Source organism: Schistocerca piceifrons, chromosome 1, assembly GCF_021461385.2.
Source record: "Schistocerca piceifrons isolate TAMUIC-IGC-003096 chromosome 1, iqSchPice1.1, whole genome shotgun sequence".
Classification (NCBI taxonomy): Eukaryota; Metazoa; Arthropoda; class Insecta; order Orthoptera; family Acrididae; genus Schistocerca; species Schistocerca piceifrons.
In genome coordinates, this window is record NC_060138.1 from 573520288 (window position 1) to 573545813 (window position 25526).

General features: G+C 38.5%; 1 protein-coding gene across 1 annotated transcript in view; it reads left to right on the forward strand.

The window, feature by feature from the left end:
* Positions 1–7570: 7570 nt before the first annotated feature.
* LOC124804863 overlaps positions 7571–25526 on the forward strand; it is a 178137-nt gene continuing 160181 nt past the window's right edge. Inside the window, exons 1-2 of the mRNA XM_047265229.1 lie at positions 7571–8107; positions 17028–17227. Of these exons, the coding sequence (XP_047121185.1) occupies positions 7593–8107; positions 17028–17227 (715 nt within the window). The 5' untranslated portion in view covers positions 7571–7592. The remainder of the gene's footprint in view (positions 8108–17027; positions 17228–25526) is intronic.

Genomic DNA, 25526 nt, shown 5'->3' on the forward strand with positions numbered 1-25526 from the left:
ATTAGTTATGTGATCTACCCATCTAATCTTCAGCATTCTTCTGTAGCACCACATTTTGAAAGCTTCTATTCTCTTCTTGTCTAAACTATTTATCGTCCACGTTTCACTTCCATACATGGCTACACTCCATACAAATACTTTCAGAAACGACTTCCTGACATTTAAATCTATACTCGATGTTAACAAATTTTTCTTCTTCAGAAATGCATTCCTTGCCATTGCCAGTCTACATTTTATATCCTCTCTACTTCGACCATCATCAGTTATTTTGCTGCCCAAATAGCAAAACTCCTTTACTACTTTGAGTGTCTCATTTCCGAATCTAATTCCCTCAGCATCACCCGACTTAATTCGACTACATTTCATTATCCTCGTTTTGCTTTTGTTGATGTTCATCTTATACCCTCCTTTCAAGACACGGTCCATTCCATTCAACTGCTCTTCCAAGTACTTTGCTGTCTCTGACAGAATTACAATGTCATCGGCGAACCTCAAAGTTTTTATTTCTTCTCCATGGATTTTAATATCTACTCCGAACTTTTCCCTTGTTTCCTTTATTGCTTGCTCAATATACAGATTGAATAACATCGGGGATAGGCTACAACCCTGTCTCACTCCCTTCCCAACCACTGCTTCCCTTTCATACCCCTCGACTCGTATGACTGCCATCTGGTTTCTGTACAAATTGTAAATAGCCTTTCGCTCCCTGTATTTTACCCCTGCCACCTTCAGAATTTGAAAGAGAGTATTCCAATCAACATTGACAAAAGTTTTCTCTAAGTCTACAAATGCTAGAAATGTAGGTTTGCCTTTCCTTAATCTTTCTTGTAAGATAAGTCGTCGGGTCAGTATTGCCTCACATGTTCCAACATTTCTACGGAATCCAAACTGATCTTCCCCTAGGTCGGCTTTTATCAGTTTTTCCATTCGTCTATAAAGAATTTGCGTTAGTATTTTGCAGCTGTGACTTATTAAACTGATTGTTCAGTAATTTTCACATCTGTCAACACCTGCTTTCTTTGGGATTGGAATTATTATATTCTTCTTAAAGTCTGAGGATATTTCGTCTGTCTTGGTGATGGTAGAGTTTTGTCAGGACTGGTTGTCCCAAGGCTGTCAGTAGTTCTAATGGAATGTTGTCTACTCCAGGGGCCTTGTTTCGACTCAGGTCTTTCAGTGCTTTGTCAAACTCTTCATGCAGTATCACATCTCCCATTTCATCTTCGTCTACATCCTCTTCCATTTCCATAATATTGTCCTCAAGTACATCACCCTTGTATAGACTCTCTATATACTCCTTCCACCTTTCTGCTTTCCCTTCTTTGCTTAGAACTGGGTTTCCATCTGAGCTCTTGATATTCATACAAGTGGTTCTCTTTTCTCCAAAGGTCTCTTTAATTTTCCTGTAGGCAGTATCTATCTTACCCCTAGTGAGATAAGCCTCTACAACCTTACATTTGTCCTCTAGCCATGCCTGCTTAGCCATTTTGCACTTCCTGTCAATCTCATTTTTGAGACATTTGTATTCCTTTTTGCCTGCTTCACTTACTGCATTTTTATATTTTCTCCTTTCATCAATTAAATTCAGTATTTCTTCTGTTACCCAAGGGTTTCTACTAGCCTTCGTCTTTTTACCCTTTTGATCCTCTGCTGCCTTCACTATTGCATCCCTCAAAGCAATCCATTCTTCTTCTACTGTATTTCGTTCTCCCATTCCTGTCAATTGTTCCCTTATGCTCTCCCTGAAACTCTGTACAACCTCTGGTTCTTTCAGTTTATCCAGGTCCCATCTCCTTCAATTCCCACCTTTTTGCAGTTTCTTCAGTTTTAATCTACAGCTCATAACCAATAGATTGTGGTCAGAGTCCACATCTGTCCCTGGAAATGGCTTACAATTTAAAACCTGGTTCCTAAATCTCTGTCTTACCATTATTTAATCTATATGACACCTTTTAGTATCTCCAGAGTTCTTCCATGTATACAACCTTCTTTCATGATTCTTGAACCAAGTGTTAGCTATGATTAAGTTATACTCTCTGCAAAATTCTACCAGGCGGCTCCCTCTTTCATTTCTTAGCCCCAATCCATATTCACCTACTATCTTTCCTTCTCTCCCTTTTCCTACTCCCGAATTCCAGTCACCTCTCCTTTCACTATCTGAATAATTTCTTTTATCTCATCATACATTTCATCAATTTCTTCGTCATAAGCCCCAGAATCCACCACAGAGATGATGTTTTCCTAATTTGTAATTTTTTGCATCTTCAGGATCCTTCATTCTAATTTCTAGTAATTTGTTGAGGAGCTCCAAGTGTGCCTTCTTTTTCTGTTGTTTTGTTGGCAAGTTTCATCAGGGGGTGCATATGGTGGGTGAAATGCCTGATCTCTGTGCAATTGTCTGCCTCTACCCAAAGCAAATTTGCTCAATCTAACCAAACCACCTTAGGTTTCCCCTTTTGGTGTCTGCAATTCCCTGATAATATTTTATTATTCATGGATATTTTTTAGTGAAACCCAAGAGAAAAGTATCATTCTGCTCTGCAAAACAAAGACATGGGAATTTTTCAAAGTGGCAACAGGGACACCTGAAAGCTCCAAAATGAACTGGTTTGAATTGAATTTTATTATTTTTGTAGAGGCCAGAGAGGTCATCTGAGGGATGACAAGTGCCAGTAGTTATTATAAACCCATAAACAACATATGATTCAGTGTTGTGGCATTAAATATGTCAATGTATTACTGACAGAAATATTTACTATCCTAAAATAAGTATGCATTTTGTAACTGTTCAGTGACAAATCACATCCTAATTCACCAAATAGAATAACAGAAATGTTAAAATCACACCATTACTCTAGTCACAATTAAAAATTCGTATACTGCACGAGGATTCAGTTCTAAAAGAAATTCTTTGATTTTTCTTTTGCATTGTTGATCTGGTAGCTCTCTGATACACTGAGGTATACACTGAAATGTGTAATTGATTTATTTACAAAGCACTTCGGTCTTTTTATAGTTGCAGTGAAATGATACCAGGTGATATTTGTTCTTGGTATTGTATCTATGGCATGTATCATACTGCTGTTATCTACAATAGTACTCCTTGATGTGGCACTACATGCTACAAGATATATAATGATGGCAGAATCAAAATCTTTAGTTTTCTGGAACTACGTCTGCAACAGAGTCTATGAAACATACTGTATATTACCGTCACTGTCTTCTTTTATATTTTAAATGCAGTAGATGCATTCTTTTGATGACCTCATGGAATGGTGCCATGGGCTGTATGGCGTATGGTATAATAGAAAACTTTCAGTAGAATACTAACACTACAGCATAATTTATTCAAAGAAAATACACATTGTCCCAAGTAAATTAACAGTACTAAGTTCCTGTTTCAGTTTCATGCTACAATTCCACATAATATGTTGGTTATGTGCTCAAATTCATACAGAGGGATTTTGCATTACACTTAGCTTCAACATTATCAGCAGTCTGATCTATACAGTGCAGTCACAGTAATGTGTCCACTGCCTCTGTTCAACATCAGTGGGCAAGAACCACTCACAGGTGGCAGGAAGTAGCACTAGCAGTGAATTTACTAGGCGAATGTGGAAAACAGGGCAGTCATTGTCATAATGTAGAAATGAAGTGATTTATGTTACTTCCAAAAGGGCATAATCATTGGCTTCCAGGCCAAAAGTGGAAGCATTTCGAAAGCAGCTAAGTTCGTGAACTGTTCACATGCCACCATGGTTAAATATACTGTAGATGGCAAAATGGCACTATTCAAAATGGCACCAAGGCAAATGTGGTGTACCATGGCCCATTAGGGGTAAATGTCTACAGGTGAACAAATATGCAACTGTTGAGCAACTGACCATCGAGATTGGCCAAAGTTAGTGTCCAGTCCTCAGCAAATGAGACAGGAACTGAAACAGAGCAGCAAAGCAACAGCTGAAATGCAACTCTGTTTTCTAATGTCACTTTACAAAGGAAAACATATGAGCATTGCCACAAAGTAACTCTTATACCACTGAAAAGATGAGAAATCAGTATTAGTGCCAGTGGTGTTGAGAAACAGCTGAAATGGTTGAAACTAAACAGAGCTCCAGGTCCTGAGCAAATCCCTATCAGACAAATCCTCATCAGATTCTATGCTGAATTTGCAGTTGAGTTAGTCCCTCTTTTAACTATGATCTATCATAGATTACTCTAACAGAAAATTGTTCCCACTAGTTGGAAGAAAGCACAGGGCACATCTGTCTACAAGAAGGGTAGTAGAAGTGATCCACAAAACTACCACCCAGTACCCTTGATGTTCATTTGTTGTAGAATCTTAGAACATATTCTGAGCTCAAACGTAATGAGATATCTTGAACAGAATGACCTCCATGCCAACCAGCATGGATTCCGAAACACTGATCATGTAAACTCAGATCTGACTTTTCTCACATGACATACTGAAACCTTTGGATCAAGGCAGTCAAGTAGATTCAGTATTTCTTGATTTCCAGACAATGTGTAATACATCTATGCTTATTATCAAAATTATGATCATATGGGTACCAAGTGAAACTTGTGATTGGACTGAGGATTTGGTGCTAGGGAGGATGCAGCATGTTATCTCGGATGGAGAGTAGAAGTAATTTTGGGTGTGCCCCAGGTAGTGCGTGTTGGGACCTTTGCTGTTCATGTTCTATATTAATGACCTTGCAGACAACGTTAATATTATCTCTTGACTGTTTGCAGTTGAGGCAGTTATCTATAATAAAGTACTGACTGAAAGAAGCTGAACAAATATTCAGTCAGATCCTTATAAGATTTCAAAGTGGTGACTTGCTTTAAAGATTCAGAAAAGGAAAACTGTGCACTTTACAAAATGAAAAAAAATGTAATATCTGAAGACTATAATGTCAGTGAGTCACACTTGTAATTGGCCAACTCATACAAATACCTGGGTGTAAGACTTTGTAAGGATATGAAATTGAACAATCACATAGATTCAGTCATGGGTAAAGCAGGTGGTAGACTTCAGTTTATTGGTAGAATACTGGGAAAGTGCAATTTGTCTACAAAGGAGATTGCTTACAAATCACATGTGTGACCGATTCTAGAATATTGCTTAAGTTTGTGGGCCCCTTACCAAAGAGGACTAACAGGGGATATTGGACATATACAGAGAAGGGCAGCATGAATGTTCATAGGTTGGTCTGACTCATGCGAAAATGGTACAGGATGCTAAAGAAACTGAACTGGCAGACTCTTGAAGATAGACATAAACTATCCCCAGAAAGTTTACCAACAAAGTTTCAAGAACTAACTTTAAATGATGATTCTAATAATATGCTACAATCCCCTATGTACCGCTCATATAGGGATCATGTGGATAAGATTAGAATAATCACAGCACGCACAGAATCATTCAAACAATGATTTTCTGTGCTTCATATGTGAACGGAATGGGAAGGAACCCTAATAATACAGTGAGATTTACTATTTTCTATGCATTTCATGGTGGTTTGTAGAGTATGGATGTAGATGTAGCTGAACCTATGGGCTGCCAACAGTGTCTTCTCAATGATGCTCAGTGAAATTGCTGCGCATGGGCCTCCACAGCAGGTGCCTGGTTCTGACTGCTGTTCATAAGTGAAGAAGGCTGGAATTTTCATGCTAGTACCACAGCTGGACATCCACCACTGAGTGCCGACAGGTGGCATTTTCAGATGAATCAATTTTATGCTCCATCTGACAGATGGCCATTGGCATGTACAGCTTGAAATATCTGAAAGGGTACATCCTGCAGTTATTGTTGGAAGGGTCCAGGCCTGGATGAGGAAGCATTATGGTTTGGGGAGTGTTTTTTGACATTACCTGGTTGATCTCATCATTTAAGAAGGCACAATGGATCAGCTAAAGTAATAATTGATCCCTTGGAAAATGCTTTCACTCCTACATGCAGTTTATTGTTCCTCAAAACGATGGCATCTATGAGCAGGACAATGCAATATACCACATAGCTCACAGTGTATGTGTGTGGTTTAGAGAATACCAGGATGAATTTATGTATGCCCATGGGCACCAAACTCAATGAATTTAAACCCTATTGAGAATCTGTGAGACCACCTTGATTGAGCTGTCAGGCTGTTCACACCATGGGCCCTCATCCAAAAAACCTAGTACAGCTGTCCATAGCACTGGAGTCAGCATGGCTCCACACCTTCCACAACCTCATTGATTCTCCTCCTGCTTGCCTCACAGTTGACCACACTGCAAAGAGTGACTGTTCAGGCTTTTGACAGGTGGTGACATTAATCTGACTGGACAGTGTATTTCATATTTCAACAACCTTGTTGTTTCAGATGTTATGCAGGCAGATGATCAATAAATTAATTGTCCCATTACAATATAGGACAAGTCATTAATATAAATAATAGATAAGACTGGACCTAGGACTGAACCCTTAGGAATAACCTCTTGTACCGGAAGTCAGACTCTTTGCCATTAACAACTACTTTCTGCATTGCATTACTTAAATAAGATTTCAACAATTCATTTGTAATTTCATAATATTTCAGCAGCATTTTCTGTTAATCCATAAAATTGCAGTTTATCAAATAATATCCCATGGGCGACAGTGTCAAAAGCTTTTGAAAAATAAAAAAATCTGCTGTAAACCAATAATCTGTTTTCTAGATGAAAAAGGTGCATGCTCAAAAAGAAAAAGGGTGAAGGGTGAAATACAAGACAACAGACATGAAAGTTTTGGTTTCACATATCACCTCTTTCAGTTATGTCAATATTTGTTAATGCGAAAAGTGCTAAGGCATATTGTTCTGCAGAGACAACAATGAACTGTAGCCACACCCCCCCCCCCCCTCCCCCCTCTCCCCTCTCCTTTAGCTAGCAGTGTTAGTAAGTTCAAAGGCCAGAGGCCAGGGTGTATCATCTGCAGTATGAGCATTCCTAATAAAGCGCTATATTGTTCAAGCCAGCCTTCAGGTGGATGACAGCTTTACCTTACCTATTGTTATTTTAGTTTGTTTCCTGGTTGTAGGTCAGTTACAATACTGTACACAACAACTGCTGCACATATTAACCTAATTACTTAAGTAACACCAGAATTATGCACAAGTGATAAAATGTAGATTCATGAATTGATGGAATCGAATGCCACTGCATAATATTTAGTAAGACATTAGAAAATCATGGATGGAATACAAATATTGTGACAATAGAAGATAATTGCTCAAGGTATGGAGAAAGTGTTGAACAATAAGTAAACTTACAAACAAGAAGCTTAGTTTTCTAACTTGCATTCCAATTCAGAGTGCAATACTTGTATAATAGGTTGTGGGAGAACATAGTTAACTTACCAGTAGATTATTGGCCAGTTATCATCATGTCGTAAATAACATGCAAAAATGAGCAAGCCAATTAATAATAATAATACTAATAATAAAAAATTATGCCTTATTATTATTATTATTATTATTATTATACAACTAATACACAGGCATCAAAGTCTGATGCATATTATCCATTCTGCACAGTTCACCTACGTGATTTGCTACTCACAAAAGTCAGCTATGGAGATTATGGAAGATGGGAATCTTATGGACCGAGTTCGAATTCTTCTTCAACGAGATTTAGCATATTATCAAGATCATCAGACAGTACTTCAAGAGAATTTGTGTCCTGGAGTAGTTGGAGGTTTATTGGATTTTCCTCATTACTCATCTTTTGCTGCAGTAAAATTGATCATCTGGTGGGAAGAGGCCTATGTTGCTGCCTATCAACGACCATCAGGTCTTCTTGGAAATGTAGTCTCAGAAGATAATGGCAACAATGAAGATGACCGTGGATGTGGTGGTGTTGCAACCACTTCCAGCCCACAAGAATTTCTGTCAGTTGTAACTAGCTCAGCTGGGCAAATGCTTGAACACCTACACACACTAAGTCAAGAAGCACTTGACCACGCTGACCTTACTGTACTTACAGGAACACTTGGTGCTGCAGCAGTCATAAAAAACTGCTTATGGTGCTATAATGAGCAACTTAAAAAAAGAGCAGAGGAAACGGGATCTCCAAAATCAGATGACAAGTCAGTATTAATGTATAGAAATACTTAAGTTAACTAAATCTAACATTTTTATTTTTATTCTATATCTTGGAGATATAGAAGACCTTGTTATTTATTTGTAAATTAATTTCAACTGAGTGTAAATGTCTTCAATTTTATTTTATTCAAGTTTGTAGTTTTCAGCAACAGTAATATTATTCCCCTAGGATAAATCTCAATCTGTTATTTGATTTCCAGGGACAACGAAGGATAATATTTTATGTATTGCACAGCCATAATATTTATATGTTTGTTGGATTTGAGATCAGTGTTTCATCAAAATTGTTTTATTATTGTGTTAAAATATGAATATATGAATGTCGTTATCAGGAATGCCATGAAACATAGCCTAGCTGTGTTTTAAAAATGGAAACTGCTTACAAATAGTACTAACATATCTTTAAGAAAAGGGGAGGGGACAGAATATAAAAAGAATAGAACAGTATTCATTTGGGTCATTATCAAACAGATAACATTTAAGAAATGTAATAGAAATAAGATTAGCTTCTCTGGTACTAGCTGCAGGAGAAAGACAGGTAGTGTTTTGTGCTCCATAAGTCATATTTGTGGTAAACATCGCAATGTGGAATTCAACAACTGACAAAAGATTTCAAAATTGTGAATGGTTATAAGTGACAACTGTTATACTGTTCAAGAATTCCTGTATGATGTGTAAGGAGAGACAAGTTTCATCTACATTGGAAACACTTCTGCTGTGTGTCAGACATCTTGCTTCCAGAGGCAGATTGTTGCAGAAGTCTGGGGCAGGATTAATCTCAATGGAAGTTGCATGAGCTGCCATGGGTCCAGTGAGTCTGCCATGAGATGGAGAAACAGGGAGCTGCTGACCAGCATGGTGGAGACAAAGCTGATTTTGATGATGCTGCAGGAGCCATGCGTGGAGGCCACAATATGCAAAATGTGGCTCTAAAATAACATAACTGTTGCTGTGAAACGTTTTATTTCAGAAACGTACAGATTTAGTTATTACCTTCAATATACTCCCCTTCTCTATCCCTACAATGCTCCATCTGAATTTTCTATTCAGGGGAACGGTACTGGAAGTCTTCATCTGTGAGCTCCTTGATGATGCATCCTGCTTTTTTTTCTCTGCCTCAACAGACTAAAATCTTGTTCCTTGCACATTTAACCTTTGGGAATAGAGAAAGTCGTATGGTGCTAGGTCAGCAAAAAGGTGGGTGGTCTAACACTGTGATGCTGTATTTTGCTAGAAACTTATTAGCACACACTGTGGTATGTCCCCAAAGTAAGTGTTTAGTCTTATGACAATTATTTTTCTGGAAAAACAAAATAACAGCTCTCACACAAACAAAGGCCACGGCCAACTGATTTGTCTACAGACAGCAGAGATGCCCCATTTGACTGAGAAGGCTTCAAACTTCATAGCCACTGCTCATTGGTCTTTGACACATGTGGAATTCCTCTGTGGCAGCATCAGTCACATTATTTTACAGCCACATCTCGTACATTACAGACCCGTGATGGTTGGAGATCCTCATATAGATCCAGGGTGGGTGACACTTGAACTCATGGCTGCATTCTGGGGTGCTCACAGGGAAAGGTGGTGTTTTGGTGAAAACTGCTCTTGTCAAAGACTCAGCATGGGTGTGATGGAGGTGGGCATGAAGCCACTCCACTGGGCTTTGTCTTCAATAGAGTACTCCTGTAAGATGCCAGAAAACTAGATGCAGTGTTGGATATCATTTACTTGTGGAGATGGCTCTTGAAAGGGTGGATAAAGTGTTCCACACAATTGTAAAGGGTCAGGTGAAAGGGTGCAGTATGAAGGTGTTGAAACCTGTTATGGCGACAAAACTATTCAACCATGGGAAACCAAAGTGTGTGGGATGCCTTCAAGGGCAAAGATATTTTCCATGGCCATGATGATAGTGACAGAAGTGACCAGGGACATGTGGAAGACAAAAGGGACTTGAGAAAAGGAATAAATCCACAACAAATCAGATGGAGCCAAAAAATGGGACAGTGAAATGTAAGTGGATATACTCCCAGGACTGTACAGTGTCAGGCCAGGTAGAGAACTGTTGGGGAGGTGCAGCTTGATGGGCCTGACAGGCAGAACATTTATGGAAGAAGTACATGATATGTGAACCAATACTGGTACAGAATGTGTACTGTGTGCTCAGCCTTTCTTCCAGGTCACATCCCAGTGTGCACTGTGCAGGAGGTGTTGCTCTCACAGCCAAAGGGAAGGAGGAATCAGAATGTGACAGTGACACTCCTGAGGGCTGCAATGGAAACTCTTGGCTTAGATAAAGCTGATTTCCCTGTGACCATTAGGTGTGGGAAATGGTATAAACAGTTGTCTCTGGCCATCTGTGTTGTGCAAAGTGAGTGAGATGGCATTAATGTGTGGCCCTTGCTGGTGGTGGCCATGACATCATGATGTTCAGTGGTAAAGCTGAAATGGTCAAACCCAGATCTGAATTGAGCTGGAAACATACCAATTTCTGTTGGTTAAAAGATGGGTTGGGGAACTGGGACAGAGCATCCCTGTTAGCATGTAACTTCACTGACCAATAGTGTATAAAACAATGAAAATAAGACACATACTTTGCTGGAAGTGTTGGGCATTTTGGTTGGTAAGTGATGTTTGAGGCCGAAGATGGTAAGCTATGGCTATTGGTCCATGACAAGATAAAAATTTCTGACCATAAAGAATAACTGAAATTTTTGGAATACATAGATGATAGTGTGGGTCTCCAATTTAGTTTGAGATTAGTTTTGCTTGGACATGGATAAGATAATAGAAGCATATGGAATATGGTGGTTATGGGACAGGGCCATGAGGGAATGCATCAGTCATTACCAACAGTAGCAGATCATGGGTAGTATGTTGTTGAGCATGGTGGCTGTTTAATTCAATCTTCCTGGAGGGCTTGTTAACTTTTGATCATTTGAAATGCATTCTTTAGCATTGTGGCGGGTTCACTTGGTCAGAGAGTTCAATCAGTGTTGTTATGAAGTGGCCATGATAGTTGATCTTATATGGAAACACTTGTTGGTCTTTTACATTCATGGATAACTGCATGTTGTTAATTACCGTGACACAATCTTCCACTGGTTTAAGTCCAAACAATGGAAACTCCATGTAGGGATATCAACAATGTAGGGAAAGATTGATTGCTACTTACCATAAAGAAGACACGTTAAGTTTCAGACAGGCTAAATTAAAAGACACACAAAGCTTTTGGTCACAGCCTTCATCAACAAAAGAGAAACAGAGAAACACACATCTTTCATACACATGAGCAAGCACACCTTACGCACACATGACCACCAACCCCATCAGTGCAGGCCAGTCTGCAACTATCACATGGGATAGCAGCAGCAATGTGGAGGGGGAGGGGAACGGGAAGGGATAGTAGTGAGTGGGTGGGGGAGCTGGCAGTCATGTGTGTGAGAGTGTGCTTGCTTGTGTCTACAAATGGTATTTGTTTCTCTTTTGCTGATACAGGCTGTGGCTGAAAGCTTTGTGTAAGTGTCTTTTAATTCTGTCTGCAACTTAATTTGTCTTCATTATGGTAAGTAGCAGTCTATCTTTTCCTGCATTATTGGTTTGAGTGCACTAGCCAAGAGTTTGATCCCTTTGCTGCCAGCTTCTGAAGCAAGTGTGTGATGTTGTGAAGTTGGTCCTGTGGAGTCACAGTTGAGGGGTTTGGTGCAGAAACAGTGTTACCCACAAATATCCATTTTTAAAATATTTTTGTGTTTTTTGTTATGTCATTACACTGCCTATCATTTTTATACTTCTTTCAGGTAACATTCAGGAGTAAAACATTTGTGGTGTAACTTGTAGACAACTACTTTGAAATTAATTGAGTGCAGAATTGGTGTAACTCACTATGGATTCATTTAGTAATGAAAATCTGAGAGATTCTGGTTCTGATCAAGAATATGTTCCAGATGCTTCTTCATACGAAGATGACTCATTATGGAACCCCCAAAAAGAAGCTTAAAAAGAGAAATGTGGGAAGACAAACCAGTGCTGAAACAGCAACACTACAAGCATCTGCTGTGTCAGCACCCACAAATGATACACAAAAGTAACAGAGGTAATCCTACTCCCACAGATCCTGGAAATGACAGACAAGTGCCAAGTACATCAACTAAAACAACAGTTTCCATCATTGAAGGAGATGAAATTGCTGATCTGGATGTGACCCTCCTACTATTCGAAAAAAGGGTAGAAAGAGAACAAGGAATCCTGATTTGTGGAAATGAAATGTAAAGAAGTTGGACAAGTTGCTGGCAATTACAAGAAGTTTAGTTTCCAGAAAGGTCAATCCAAATCAAGAATACCTTAATCCTGAACTGAACATTGCCAAAATGTATCGTTTGTATTTGGATTGATATAAAGAATGAGATTACGTCCCAGTAAAGGAATCTCTTTGTAGTCAGGTATTTACCCCAGATTTCAATCTTTCATTCCATCCACTGCATTCTGATATGTGTGAAAGTTGTGAAATTAAGAAAACAGAAATAGCTGCTTCAACTGATGAAAATGAAAAGAAAATGCTGGAACTGTCACATCAATTACACCTTCAAAGAGCTGAACTGGGATAGGTCCCAAATGAAGGAAGATGTAGAACTGGCCAGATCTGATCCTGAGATGTTTGTTATAGCATTTGATTTGCAGAGTGTTCTTTCATTGCCTAAACTCCCAGTTTCTGAGATATACTATCTAAGGCAGCTAAGCTGCTTCAATTTCTGTTCCCACAATCAAGTGGAAGACAAAGCTTCCATGTTTTTCTGGACAGAGGCACAGGCAGATAGAGGATCACAAAAAATTGCTTCATGTGTTTCGTATTATGTGAAAAATCTTCCCTTGCATGTACAGAAATTTATCTGCTATAGTGATACATGTGGGGGACAGAATCGAAATTTTGATCTGTCTCTTATGTTGCTGTGTATTGTCATGAATCCAGATATTAGTGTTGAGACAATTGAGCTGAAATTTTTTGTACCAGGACTCTCTTTCATGGCCTGTGACCAGGATTTCTCATGTATAGGTAATGCGATGAAGAAAGAACAATATATTTTTGATGCTGAAAGTCTTATTAGAATTATTGGGGCGGCAAAGAAGAAAGGAAACAAATTTCAAGCCACTCATCTGCAGGAAGACAATTTTAAAAGCTTAGCCTTTCAAAGATATAACTATTAAGAAGAAAATATGTAGGGACAGTGACAAAATCAACTGGCTGAAGGTACAATGGCTGAAATTTCACAAAGAAAAAGCTTTTGAAATCGATTTCTCTGAATAGTCACAATCATATTCTGTGTGTTGTTATTGGATGTAGAGCCATTTGTTCACAAGGTGCTTATGCTAACACATTTCCAAAACCCTCACTTTGGTTCCCAGTTTATTTGTTTTCTATAGCTCTGTTAAGGTAAATTTAATATCTAGCTCTCTTTTCATCATGTCTCTTTCAGTTCTGATTAAATTGAAGTTTACTCTGCTTTTCTTGCATCATGAATGTTCCTTCTAACTTCAGTGAGATTCTCCCACAGTTATAACATTTTATTAACAATTGTGAACAGTTGGTATCACAGAAGTGAACCATATGAACCTCTATTAATTCTTATTGATTCTAGATTGACATGAATCCTGTAGGCCCAGTGTCTAAGACTAAAGCCTTCTCGTTTGACATTTTCAGGGTATTGCATTGTATGTGAATATCAAAGTGGCTTAATGAATCAATATCATACCAAGATACCATCATCAGATGATTGATGTGCTCAGCAGGAATTGTAGTGGAGTGAACAGTGGCACAGCACTTCAGTACATCAGATCACTTGGTGATAGTGGTGTTTCAGTTTGACATTGAAATAATGTACCACTTTGACAGTTACATTCAATATAAAAGCTGAAAAAGTTTCCTTCGAGTCCAGTGTTGTTTTCCAAAATACACTCCTGGAAATTGAAATAAGAACACCGTGAATTCATTGTCCCAGGAAGGGGAAACTTTATTGACACATTCCTGGGGTCAGATAGATCACATGATCACACTGACAGAACCACAGGCACATAGACACAGGCAACAGCGCATGCACAATGTCGGCACTAGTACAGTGTATATCCACCTTTCGCAGCAATGCAGGCTGCTATTCTCCCATGGAGAGGATCGTAGAGATACTGGATGTAGTCCTGTGGAACGGCTTGCCATGCCATTTCCACCTAGCGCCTCAGTTGGACCAGCGTTCGTGCTGGACGTGCAGACCGCGTGAGACGACGCTTCATCCAGTCCCAAACATGCTCAATGGGGGACAGATCCGGAGATCTTGCTGGCCAGGGTAGTTGACTTACACCTTCTAGAGCACGTTGGGTGGCACGGGATACATGCGGACGTGCATTGTCCTGTTGGAACAGCAAGTTCCCTTGCCGGTCTAGGAATGGTAGAACGATGGGTTCGATGACGGTTTGGATGTACCGTGCACTATTCAGTGTCCCCTCGACGATCACCAGTGGTGTATGGCCAGTGTAGGAGATCGCTCCCCACACCATGATGCCGGGTGTTGGCCCTGTGTGCCTCGGTCGTATGCAGTCCTGATTGTGGCGCTCACCTGCACGGCGCCAAACACGCATACGACCATCATTGGCACCAAGGCAGAAGCGACTCTCATCGCTGAAGATGACACGTCTCCATTCGTCCCTCCATTCACGCCTGTCGCGACACCACTGGAGGCGGGCTGCACGATGTTGGGGCGTGAGCGGAAGACGGCCTAACGGTGTGCGGGACCGTAGCCCAGCTTCATGGAGACGGTTGCGAATGGTCCTCGCCGATACCCCAGGAGCAACAGTGTCCCTAATTTGCTGGGAAGTGGCGGTGCGGTCCCCTACGGCACTGCGTAGGATCCTACGGTCTTGGCGTGCATCCGTGCGTCGCTGCGGTCCGGTCCCAGGTCGACGGGCACGTGCACCTTCCGCCGACCACTGGCGACAACATCGATGTACTGTGGAGACCTCACGCCCCATGTGTTGAGCAATTCGGCGGTACATCCACCCGGCCTCCCGCATGCCCACTATACACCCTCGCTCAAAGTCCGTCAACTGCACATACGGTTCACGTCCACGCTGTCGCGGCATGCTACCAGTGTTAAAGACTGCGATGGAGCTCCGTATGCCACGGCAAACTGACTGACACTGACGGCGGCGGTGCACAAATGCTGCGCAGCTAGCGCCATTCGACGGCCAACACCGCGGTTCCTGGTGTGTCCGCTGTGCCGTGCGTGTGATCATTGCTTGTACAGCCCTCTCGCAGTGTCCGGAGCAAGTATGGTGGGTCTGACACACCGGTGTCAATGTCTTCTTTTTTCCATTTCCAGGAGTGTATTTACAAATTAAAGTAGTTATTTGTCAGTGGCACATATAATTGACATTAAGAGAATCTGTAGTCATGTGTGTTTCACCAGAATATGACAATGAAAACAATCAATTATTGACAAAATAATTAATTGGACAGATAAAAAATCTACTGACCAAGCAGTGGCAGAATACACACGTAAAAGGCGGTTGTAATTGGCAAGCTTTTGGAGCCAGTGGCTCCTTCTTCAGGCAGAAGGGGAAGGAAGAGGGGTGAAGGAAAAGCACTGGAGAGGTCTAGGAAAAGGGGTAGATTTCAGGAAAGTTGCCCAGACCCGCGGGGGCAAGGGAGACTTGCCGCACTTCTCATCCTGTGTGGTAAGTCTCTGCTGGCCCATGGTTGTGGGTGACTTTCCTGAAATTTCCCCCTTTTCCTAGACCTCTTCAGTCCTTTTTCCTTCACCCCACTTCCTTCCCTTTCAACCATTATGACTGAAGAAGGAGCCACTGGCTCTGAAAGCTTGCCAATTACAGCCACCTTTTATGTGTGTTTTCTGCTGCCACTTGGCGAGTAGACTTTTAATCTATCCAATTAAATTATTTCACCAGAATATGACTTATTTTAAGCAACTTTAATATGATAGTGGTTCTTGAATTGTAAATATTTTTGCAGTGTTTTACATTGTACCTGTCTGTGACTCAGTGCCTCCTGTACGTGGTGGTAAGAATCTATCCTTTTCATTTTTTATTAGTATTCTCATAATTACATTTGACAACAAGAAACTTATTAGGTATATAATAGTTATGCAATTCATGTCCATAGGCTTACTTCCAAAGTTAAATTAGCTGACTATCAAAATTTCTTTTCAAAAATTTATGATCCAAATTTTCAGGAATACAAAGAAATGCACAGCCAAGAAATTAAAAGTTAATTCAAAGTTGACATCACGTCCATACAGAATGTCTGAGGACAAGATAAAAACCACATTTAAAGACAGTCTTGTGATGTTTTTTTTTGTTTCTGTGATTATTGTCAGGGCTATTTCTTAACTTAGTCTGGGGTTATAGTGCCTCTTTAGAAAGCATAGGTTTTTGATTAATTAATCACTGAAATGTTATGAAATGCAAGTAAGGCAAAACATGCAGATTGCTTCTTGTGTGAAATAGACATAGCACAACAGGATATTAAGGGCTCTAACTTGATAGAGCCACAGCAATGTTATAAAAATGTTGCAAAATCATCATGAGAAAGATTTCCAGTGTTTGGGCTCACAAAAAGGTAACATTCCATGGTTAGCATATTTTCCTCATATCATCACTTGTTACTATCTCTGCTGATGACAGCAGCCTTTATGGCAGCCATAAAAATGTGCAGAATGCCCTAATATTGTTTGCAGCATGTAAGTTTTGTTCTAATTACATTGTTTGCTTTGATTCATTCCACCCAGAACAGGAATTGGTGACATATACAAAGATATAGTACACAACCTGAAACCATGTCTTGCTGCAGTATTCACTACAACTTTATTTGCTCATACTGTTTCTTATTTTCTTATACAGGGTTACTCTTTATAACAGCTACAGACGTTATCATGATATGTCTGAGGCTTTAGCTGAACGTCTCCTGGACTTACACTGTCGCCTTCTGTCATTGTATGTTTTGCAAGATGCTGACTGCCTTAATTGGGAGGATAAGCATCTATTTTTTGAGGGTGAAAGAGGTTCATTTGTTATTCAGATGTGGTGGTTATACATACAAGGTAAATTATTCACCTTAATAGTCCATTTGAAAAGTTTTAAATTTTAGATATTTCTAGTGACAAATAGACAGAGAAGACTACATATGTTAAAAACATATGAGGTTTTAGTAAAATTATTCCATGAGGAGAGAAAACTTAAGTGTAGTGAAACAAAGTAGATTCAGTATTATTGAGTAATAATTACTATCAATCTTCTAATTTACTTCAGTGGAAAATTTATGATGCCTTCTGTACATAGAATATTCTGGCATTTTTTAATTTCTTTTTATCCTCCACCCTATAAATAAATATTCAGGTATTTTTTATTACAAGCAAGGTTTTATTTCATTATAATCATTAATATAATTATGTTGTATCCCACAAACAGAAAATATATTCAAGTAAATTCTTACATAAATAAAATCACACCATATGCTCAATGGCACAGTCGCTGGATCACTCCCTGGCATAAACACTATGATAATAACATTATAGTATTCTACATTAACTATTGGATGGTTTGGTTTAAACTGTTTGCTCACTGATAGTGTTGTGCAATGGTGTGTAGCAGCTGGAAAACCCTAGTGAGATGAAGCAATGACCAAGTTGAGATACTATGAAGTTATCAGTGATGGAACTATTTTTGGTGATTTTGTAAGTAAAAACACAGTGTTTTCTGTTTGTAATAGTATAGTGTCTCAGATCATTGATGATGAAAAGTATTTCACATGAGATGTGTTCAGATAGACATCATCAGTAAGCAGGAAAATAAAATATAATTATGTGAGGGTCACATTTTAAGCTTTTACGCATGACCACTATATTGGATGGACTTTTTCTGACTTAACATTACTGTTTTTAAAATATGTCATTTATTAGTGTTAAAACAGTGGTAGGTCAGAAATTGAGACAGTACTTTGCTTGCAGTGACCATTTGAAGCCATTGTTATGAAAGTGACATGTCAAGATTTTCATAAAATTATTTGTTTGACTTTTGACAATTAGTCATTTTCAGAAAAGATTATTTACAACTGTTTTCTATTTTTGAAATTTTGTTGTGCACGCGCGCACACGCACCCATGCCCATGCCCGAGGGAGGACTCGAACCTCTGCCGGAAGGAAATATTCAAAAGCTTGACTGATGAATTGCAAAGTCTGTATACCTCATCACAGGAGAGAGAACTTGGATATATTCATATGACCCAGAAACTAGGCAACAAACAACTGCCAGTCCATTAAATTTTAGGCATGCAACCATATAAATACTACTTCTCCAATTGATATTTTGACTGTGCACTATCCGTCCATCCGCAGAGTGGGTCACAAGACTGATGACATGTTGCCGAATGTGGCCTTATATGCTACACCACGAATGTACTGCACATGTGGGTCACAGATGCTGGTTGGCAGCAAATAGGTACACTTACACGTGCAACACTTTTGGTGAACACATTCAGACATTTGATGCACTTTTTGATATGTATTCAGGGATGGTAACATCTTGATAACTTCTTTACAATGTAGTTACACCAAGAGCTGGATTGTGTGTCTTATCTAAATTAAAACCATTATCTCTATTTACTAAGTTATTGGTCAGTCTAATTTATATGGCTTCCTTGAAAGTATAATACCAAAAGGAGGAGGTGGATGTTAAAATCTTCACATCACTGGGATCATCTCTCATGAATGGTGCATGTTTTCTGACTTGTATATGGTTTATTTCAATTTCTGCGAGGAATCTGATACATATCAGCCTTATGAAACAGTAAATCATCCTTCAAAGAGCTGAGTAACACTGCAATCTTTGTAGGAGGCTGAAGATCACCTTAATATGGTGTTTCTCTAGAACATGGCTTATCTTTGAGGAAAGATCACCCGCATAATGCAAAAACACTATTCTTCCAGATCACACACTTGAATTTTAGGATTCATATTGAATGTTCTGTGAGTTTGTTGATGAGAGTATCCATTTACTTTAAAAATGCTATTAAGGTGTGTGAGCTTTCCTTGCAAATTGTCATTATCGGATATACAGTGTTCTTTGTACACAAAGGTCTGAAGGGCACCTATGATCTGTGAAGGGTGATAGCAGCTATTGACATGTAAAAATGGATTTGTATGCATTGATTTATGATACTCATTGTTAATACAGTGCCTAAGAAAATGATCCTTTGTTTCTCTGATTATATTGGATGTGCCAAGAGCATTTATTTAGAGTCTAAAAGAACAGTAAATGTTGCATTGTATACACCAGTTTGCCACAGATCCTCAATGAAATCAATGAAAACATATAAAAGCATTTGCATCATTTTTCATCTTGGCAGTGACAGATGACTCTCTGCACCTCAAGAAATCACTTACTTGTGGTGAAAAACTTTTAATTAATGTCTCATTGCCAATTTTTACATAACTTATAACTTAATTACTTGTTTTTATTACCTTCTGTTGAACAAAAACTGCTTGAACAGTGATTTTCATCACCTCAAGGAGCTGTCAAACCCTTTCAACACCATTTTTTTGAGGAACCAACATCAGAGTGGAAAAAAATGTGTCCGGAGCTGGTTACAACAAATGCAAAAATTTAAAGGCAAATGTTTTGAGAAAAAATAAAATAATCTGTGTGAAAAAAATTTTCTTTTGTTCATTGAAAGGCAGCTTGAAAGAGTTTGAGTGCCAAAATCATATTAATTATTGGTATGGGTCATTTCTTTAAATCAAGTTAATTGATAATCTTCGTACATTAATCTTTTCCAAAATCATTTTCAATGATTTTATGTAACAATCAACAATTATTGTATGCATGTGTACAGAGTTGTATATTTTCATGTCAAAACAAAAATCAAGTCCAAATTCAAAGCCAAGGTTGTCAGTGAATTGTAACTCTTAGAACTGAAAGCACATTTATTACTGATACCAGTGTTCAGCCAAAATAGACCTGATCTGCTGGATGGTGAGTGCAGTTATTTGCACAATCATAAAATATTCCAGAATGCTGATATTTGTAGAAACATTAAATATTACATCTATACAAACATAACAAACATAATATATTTCAAGATCCTTCCAAAAATGATAAATGTTAAATAGCAAATAATTGCTGGTGGTAGTGTTTGAATCAGTGACCTCAGCATGCAGCCAGCAATGCTAGCCAGTACACCACACTCTATGCACCAAAGTTCACTGCATTATTCCCTCTCCTGGAGGAACAGTGACCTACTTTATCAGAAGACATCATTTGAGCTGAGTACAGAACCCAGGATCTAGATTATGTCAATGGTCCTCTGTATGGCAGTACTGGCAGATCACCTGTCCTGGTGACATTGTCACATCCTCTCCACTACAGTGAGGGTTAAAGGTAGCCCCTCCAGTCGAAGTTTTGCTATCATTGATCAGGTCTTCAGTTTTCTTGAACCTCCCATCACCAATCTGTGCCTCTGGAAGATAGTAGGGCTTCATATGAAGGCATGGAGGACATTTTGCACTTTTGTCTTCTTGGTGAAGGGGAACATTTGTTAACTACTTATTGATGTCCAACAGGCAATGAATAATAAAGTTCAGCACAAAGTAATGTTGCAGTAATTTTTCTGATACAATAGTCCTACTTTTTGCACAGGTGTAAAAATTATCTTGGAGTAATCTCACTGACCAGTGCTTGGTGCTATTGCACTCTCAGTCTTTCTTCCTGGGTCTCTAAGACCAGTATGTGAGTCATCTGTATTGCTTGTAAGATCCTGGTGATAAGGTCTTTCCAGTTGTCCTCCTGGACATTGTCCAACTCAAATGGTAACAATGTATCCATTGTCATTTTGGCCTCACAACTGTGAAGCAGGAAGAATGGTGTGACAACTGCAGTGTCTTGTTTCACTGTGTTGTATGCGAATTTCATGTCAGGCAGTATTGTATCCCAATCTCTCTTTTTGACTTTAATGTACTTCAGGAGCATATCTGCCAATATTTTATTGTTCAGTGTGGCCATTTGTGTGTGAATGGTAGATAGTTGTCATACTGTGGATAATGTACAAATTGAAATTGTCTCCGATAGTAGTTTTGATTGGACCATTTTTCCATGATCAGAAAGTGCTACTCAGGGTGCTTCATGATTCTACAAGGAACTTTGCAATTTCTGGAGCTTCAGCAGTAAGGTAGTCAGTGCATACTATTACCCATCAGTTCTTGTTTGTGAACTTTGGTAACCTCCACAGTAGTCAATTCTAATTCAGTGGCATGATGCACCTGCAGGTGGGATTGGTACCATATACCCTGGAGGTAATTACAGCACCTTATTCCATCATTAGCACTCCTTACAGTAGCTCACATGGTGTCTAATGGATTGGTAGAGATCTGGCCAGTGACACCTTTGTCTGATTCAAGAATCCCAGATGACCAAATGTTGGAGTCTCATGAAAATACTTCAGGATAGCTGACTTAGATGGGCTGGGATGCTGAGCAACCATTATTGGTCCATTGGATCATAGTTCATCTTATACAGTGCTTTGTTTGGTAATTGGAATTCTCCTTTGGACATGTCCCCATTCTTCAAGGGATCTATGGGTTTTAGCAGTGCTGAATCTTCCCTCTCTTCCGCAGCAATGTTAGGTAATGGAGCAGTAACTGTGATTTCATTCACACTGCTTTGTTCCACCAAAGGATTTCTTGAAAGGCAGTTAGCATCCTTCTGTTTGCATCTACTTTTGTATATCACTTTGACATCATACTACAGGAGCTTCAGTGCCAATCTCACACATTTACCCAATGGATCCTTCAGACTAGTCAACCAGCATAGAGAAAGGTGGTCCATCACAACAGTTTGGTTGTTTGCCAAATAAATATGGCCAGAATTTGGTGATGGCCCAAACAAGTGCAAGATACTATTTCTCAGTTGTAGAGTTGTTTGACTCGCTATTGTAGAATGCTCTCACAGCATAAGTTTTCACCTTTTCAGCACCTTCCTGAATTTTCACCAGATCTGCACCTATTCCATAACTGGTAATGACAGTGTGAAGCTCTGTCTTGGAATTCTTGCCACACAATGCTAGGATTGTAGAAGATGATAGTGTCTCCTTTTGGTACCGTGCCAACGAGCCACAAAATCTGTGACAGCTCTTATTTTCTCTGGACTGTGATGGACTTCAATTCCATTCTCAAGATTTTCATGTTTTGAGCAACTAAGAGGCATTTTTTCAGATTGAGGCAGAGGCCTGCAGTCTGAAAATACTTCAGTGCAATTTTCAGAAGACATAGATGTTCTTCAGATGTCTTTGAAAAAATGAGGATGTCATCCAGATAGCAAAGACACACCATATTTTGAAGGTGTCAAAGCAGGTTGCCTGTCATATGTTTGATAGCAGCAGGAGCATTACATAGTCCAAACAGTGCAATTTTAAACTGGTGGAAGTCATCAGGATTATGGAGGCAGTCTTTTCTCAGGCAGCCTCATCAGCCTTGATTTACCAGTAGTCATCTGTATGTCCGTGGTTGAAAAATACTTTGCTCCTCCCTTGCATGGCAATGAATAACTGTCTTTCTTCATGATTTTGTTCAGTCTTCGGTAGTCGATGCTGTCCTCCTTCACAAGGACCCCAGGAAAGGACCAATGAATCTCTGGAAGTACTAGTAACTTTGCATGCATTTGCTTAATAAGTACATATCAGTATGAGCAAGTGCAGGTACAACAATCAAAGTTTATTATTTCTACTTAACTTTGTGCCTGTTGAAATTGTTGTTTAACTGTATGTCTAGAGGGTAGATTCTGCTTCCTGCAAGACATAGTTGGGTTGTTACTTGGAAATATGTGCATTGAAATGATATTATGATGCAGATTACTGTCTTCACATCAACTTTTTAATGAAATCAATCTTGTTTTAACACCAGGTAACAAACACTCTAGATTTATATCATCTCAGTTCACAAACTGAATGCTCTGGCTCCATAGAGCAACTGTCAATTTACTCCATCACTGCTTGTCAGAGAGACTCCAACAACCCAATGACACTTACAAAGATGTATGAAGTTATTTTACTAAGATATACATATAAAGTCAATATTATCTGTGTTTCATAACCAAAAAGATATGGTCAATTAATACTTAATAAACAAAAGCATTTTTCTATCAATTTTATCTTTTTGAATAATTATGGAAACAAATAACTATGATTATGATTATGATACTGATACTTTAAATTGTAGCATATCAGCTACTTTGATTTCATGGAGAAAGAGTTATGTTGAGCAGTTTCTTTACAGTATCCCATTATGAATTTTGTAAGCATGAACATACAAACAAAATTTTGACACCAGGGTAATAAAGCTGTTAAAAAAATGGTTGAAATGGCTCTGAGCACTATGGGACTTAACTACTGAGGTCATCAGTCCCCTAGAACTTAGAACTACTTAAACCTAACTAACCTAAGGACAGCACACACATCCATGCTCGAGGCAGGATTCGAACCTGCGACCGTAACGGTCACGCGGTTCAAAACGGACGCGCTTAGAACCGCACAGCCACACCGGCCGGCTAAAGCTGTTCAAGGTTGCTTTTAACAAATATACAAATGACATCTGACTTTTCAAAACTGAAATATGTCTGATGTGTATCAAATTAGTGATGGTTAAGTAGGAGAAAGTTTCCCAAAATGACATACTAAAAAGTTGGTTGTTTTTAACAGTTCATGTATGCCAGTTAAATTATATAAATGCAATTTTCCATTTGACTTAGGTTTCTAGAGTAGCATATCCACAAAAAATTCAGTATAAAATAGTTAGTTTCACTACACATTAATTATTTCAAAAATGTCATCAGCTTGTCATTTTGGATTATCTGGTGGGGCAAAATGACACACTTTTTCTTTTAGCAGAGTTATTCCTTTTTTTTTTTTTTTGGTAATAAATTGTTAGTGTAAGGATAAATTACAGTTTAAATATATATTACGGCTTAATTAAATGTTAGAGCTGTAATCCTATTAAATTATAATGTGTATTCATAAAATATACAAAATTTATAGCAAATTATTTCCAGGAACTTGGAATCTTCTAACTCTGTGTAAAAAAATGTTATTTGTTGTTGCTAGTTACTGTTCTAATTTATATTAGGCTTTTTATGAACAGACATGCTGCACTTCAGCAATCAATGAGCTGTGTGATGGAGCAGGGCAAAAATGACATAGTCCTGTGTCATTTTGCCCTCTTCAACACCAACTTAATCTTTAGTCATAACCTCGAACTAACAAACACACAGTCAAAATATTGCTACAGATTTAAAGTCTTACTTTTACATGGTATCTCTCTGATATAAAATACGCCACACAAATAATCACATGACAATTTTAAAAGTTTCTTAACAGTAATATTGGGGCCTTTAACTTTAAAAAATGGTTTCTTGTGTCTCAACTCACCGAATGGAAGAAGCCAAAGAGTTAGTTCATTAGTTACTTTCATGTTCCATGGATCATTTTCCATGATAAATTGTCATGATATGGAATGAGTCATTTTAAATTTATATTACAAATTAATATGTACATCTGTTTGTACTCTAAACATCATATTATTATTATTATTATTATTATTATTATTTATTTCCCCCAAAATCAAAACAAGATATACAGATCGATTTAGCAATTCCTACCCACCACCTTTTACACATTACAAACATAGAAATTCTTCTACTGAATAGGAGGAGTTGTCAAGGAGAAACTTTTCAATTTATTTTCAAATTTTACCTTACTGTAAGTTAGACATTTTATGTCACTGGGTAAGTGGTCAAAAATTTTTGTTGCAGTGTTGTGCACCCCTTTCTGAGCTAAAGACAACCTTAATGTTGAGTAATGAATGCTATTTTTTCTTCTAGTAACGGTTTATGGGCAAAATGTAACCACCACTAGCAATCAAGTAAACCCAGTTATGTCATCCTCTCAACTTCCAGATTTATGAAAAATCCGTAGTGTTGTTTTGACCTTCTATGTCATTTTGGGCCCCTTTCCCTTATATTTTAAACACAATTGTGTAAAACAACCAGACATTTGTAAATGGCATAAGAAAATGGTTAGTCAACTATTTAAATAATACTAAACATGATACAATTTATGTTGAAGTTTATTAATTTTTTAATTGGATTTATAATGTTCTTTATATTTGGCATAAATGTAGTGGGACATATTTAAATCATTTGAGAGTTTATAATTAGCAGATATACTTTATAAAAAGGTAGTAAAAAAAACAAACTTAGTCATTCCCACGTCTCGGGTATTACACTGCCTTATTACTGATAATGTATCAGTCCTTTTCACATCTTGGTTTCGTAAAATGTCCTTTACGTGATTGTGAA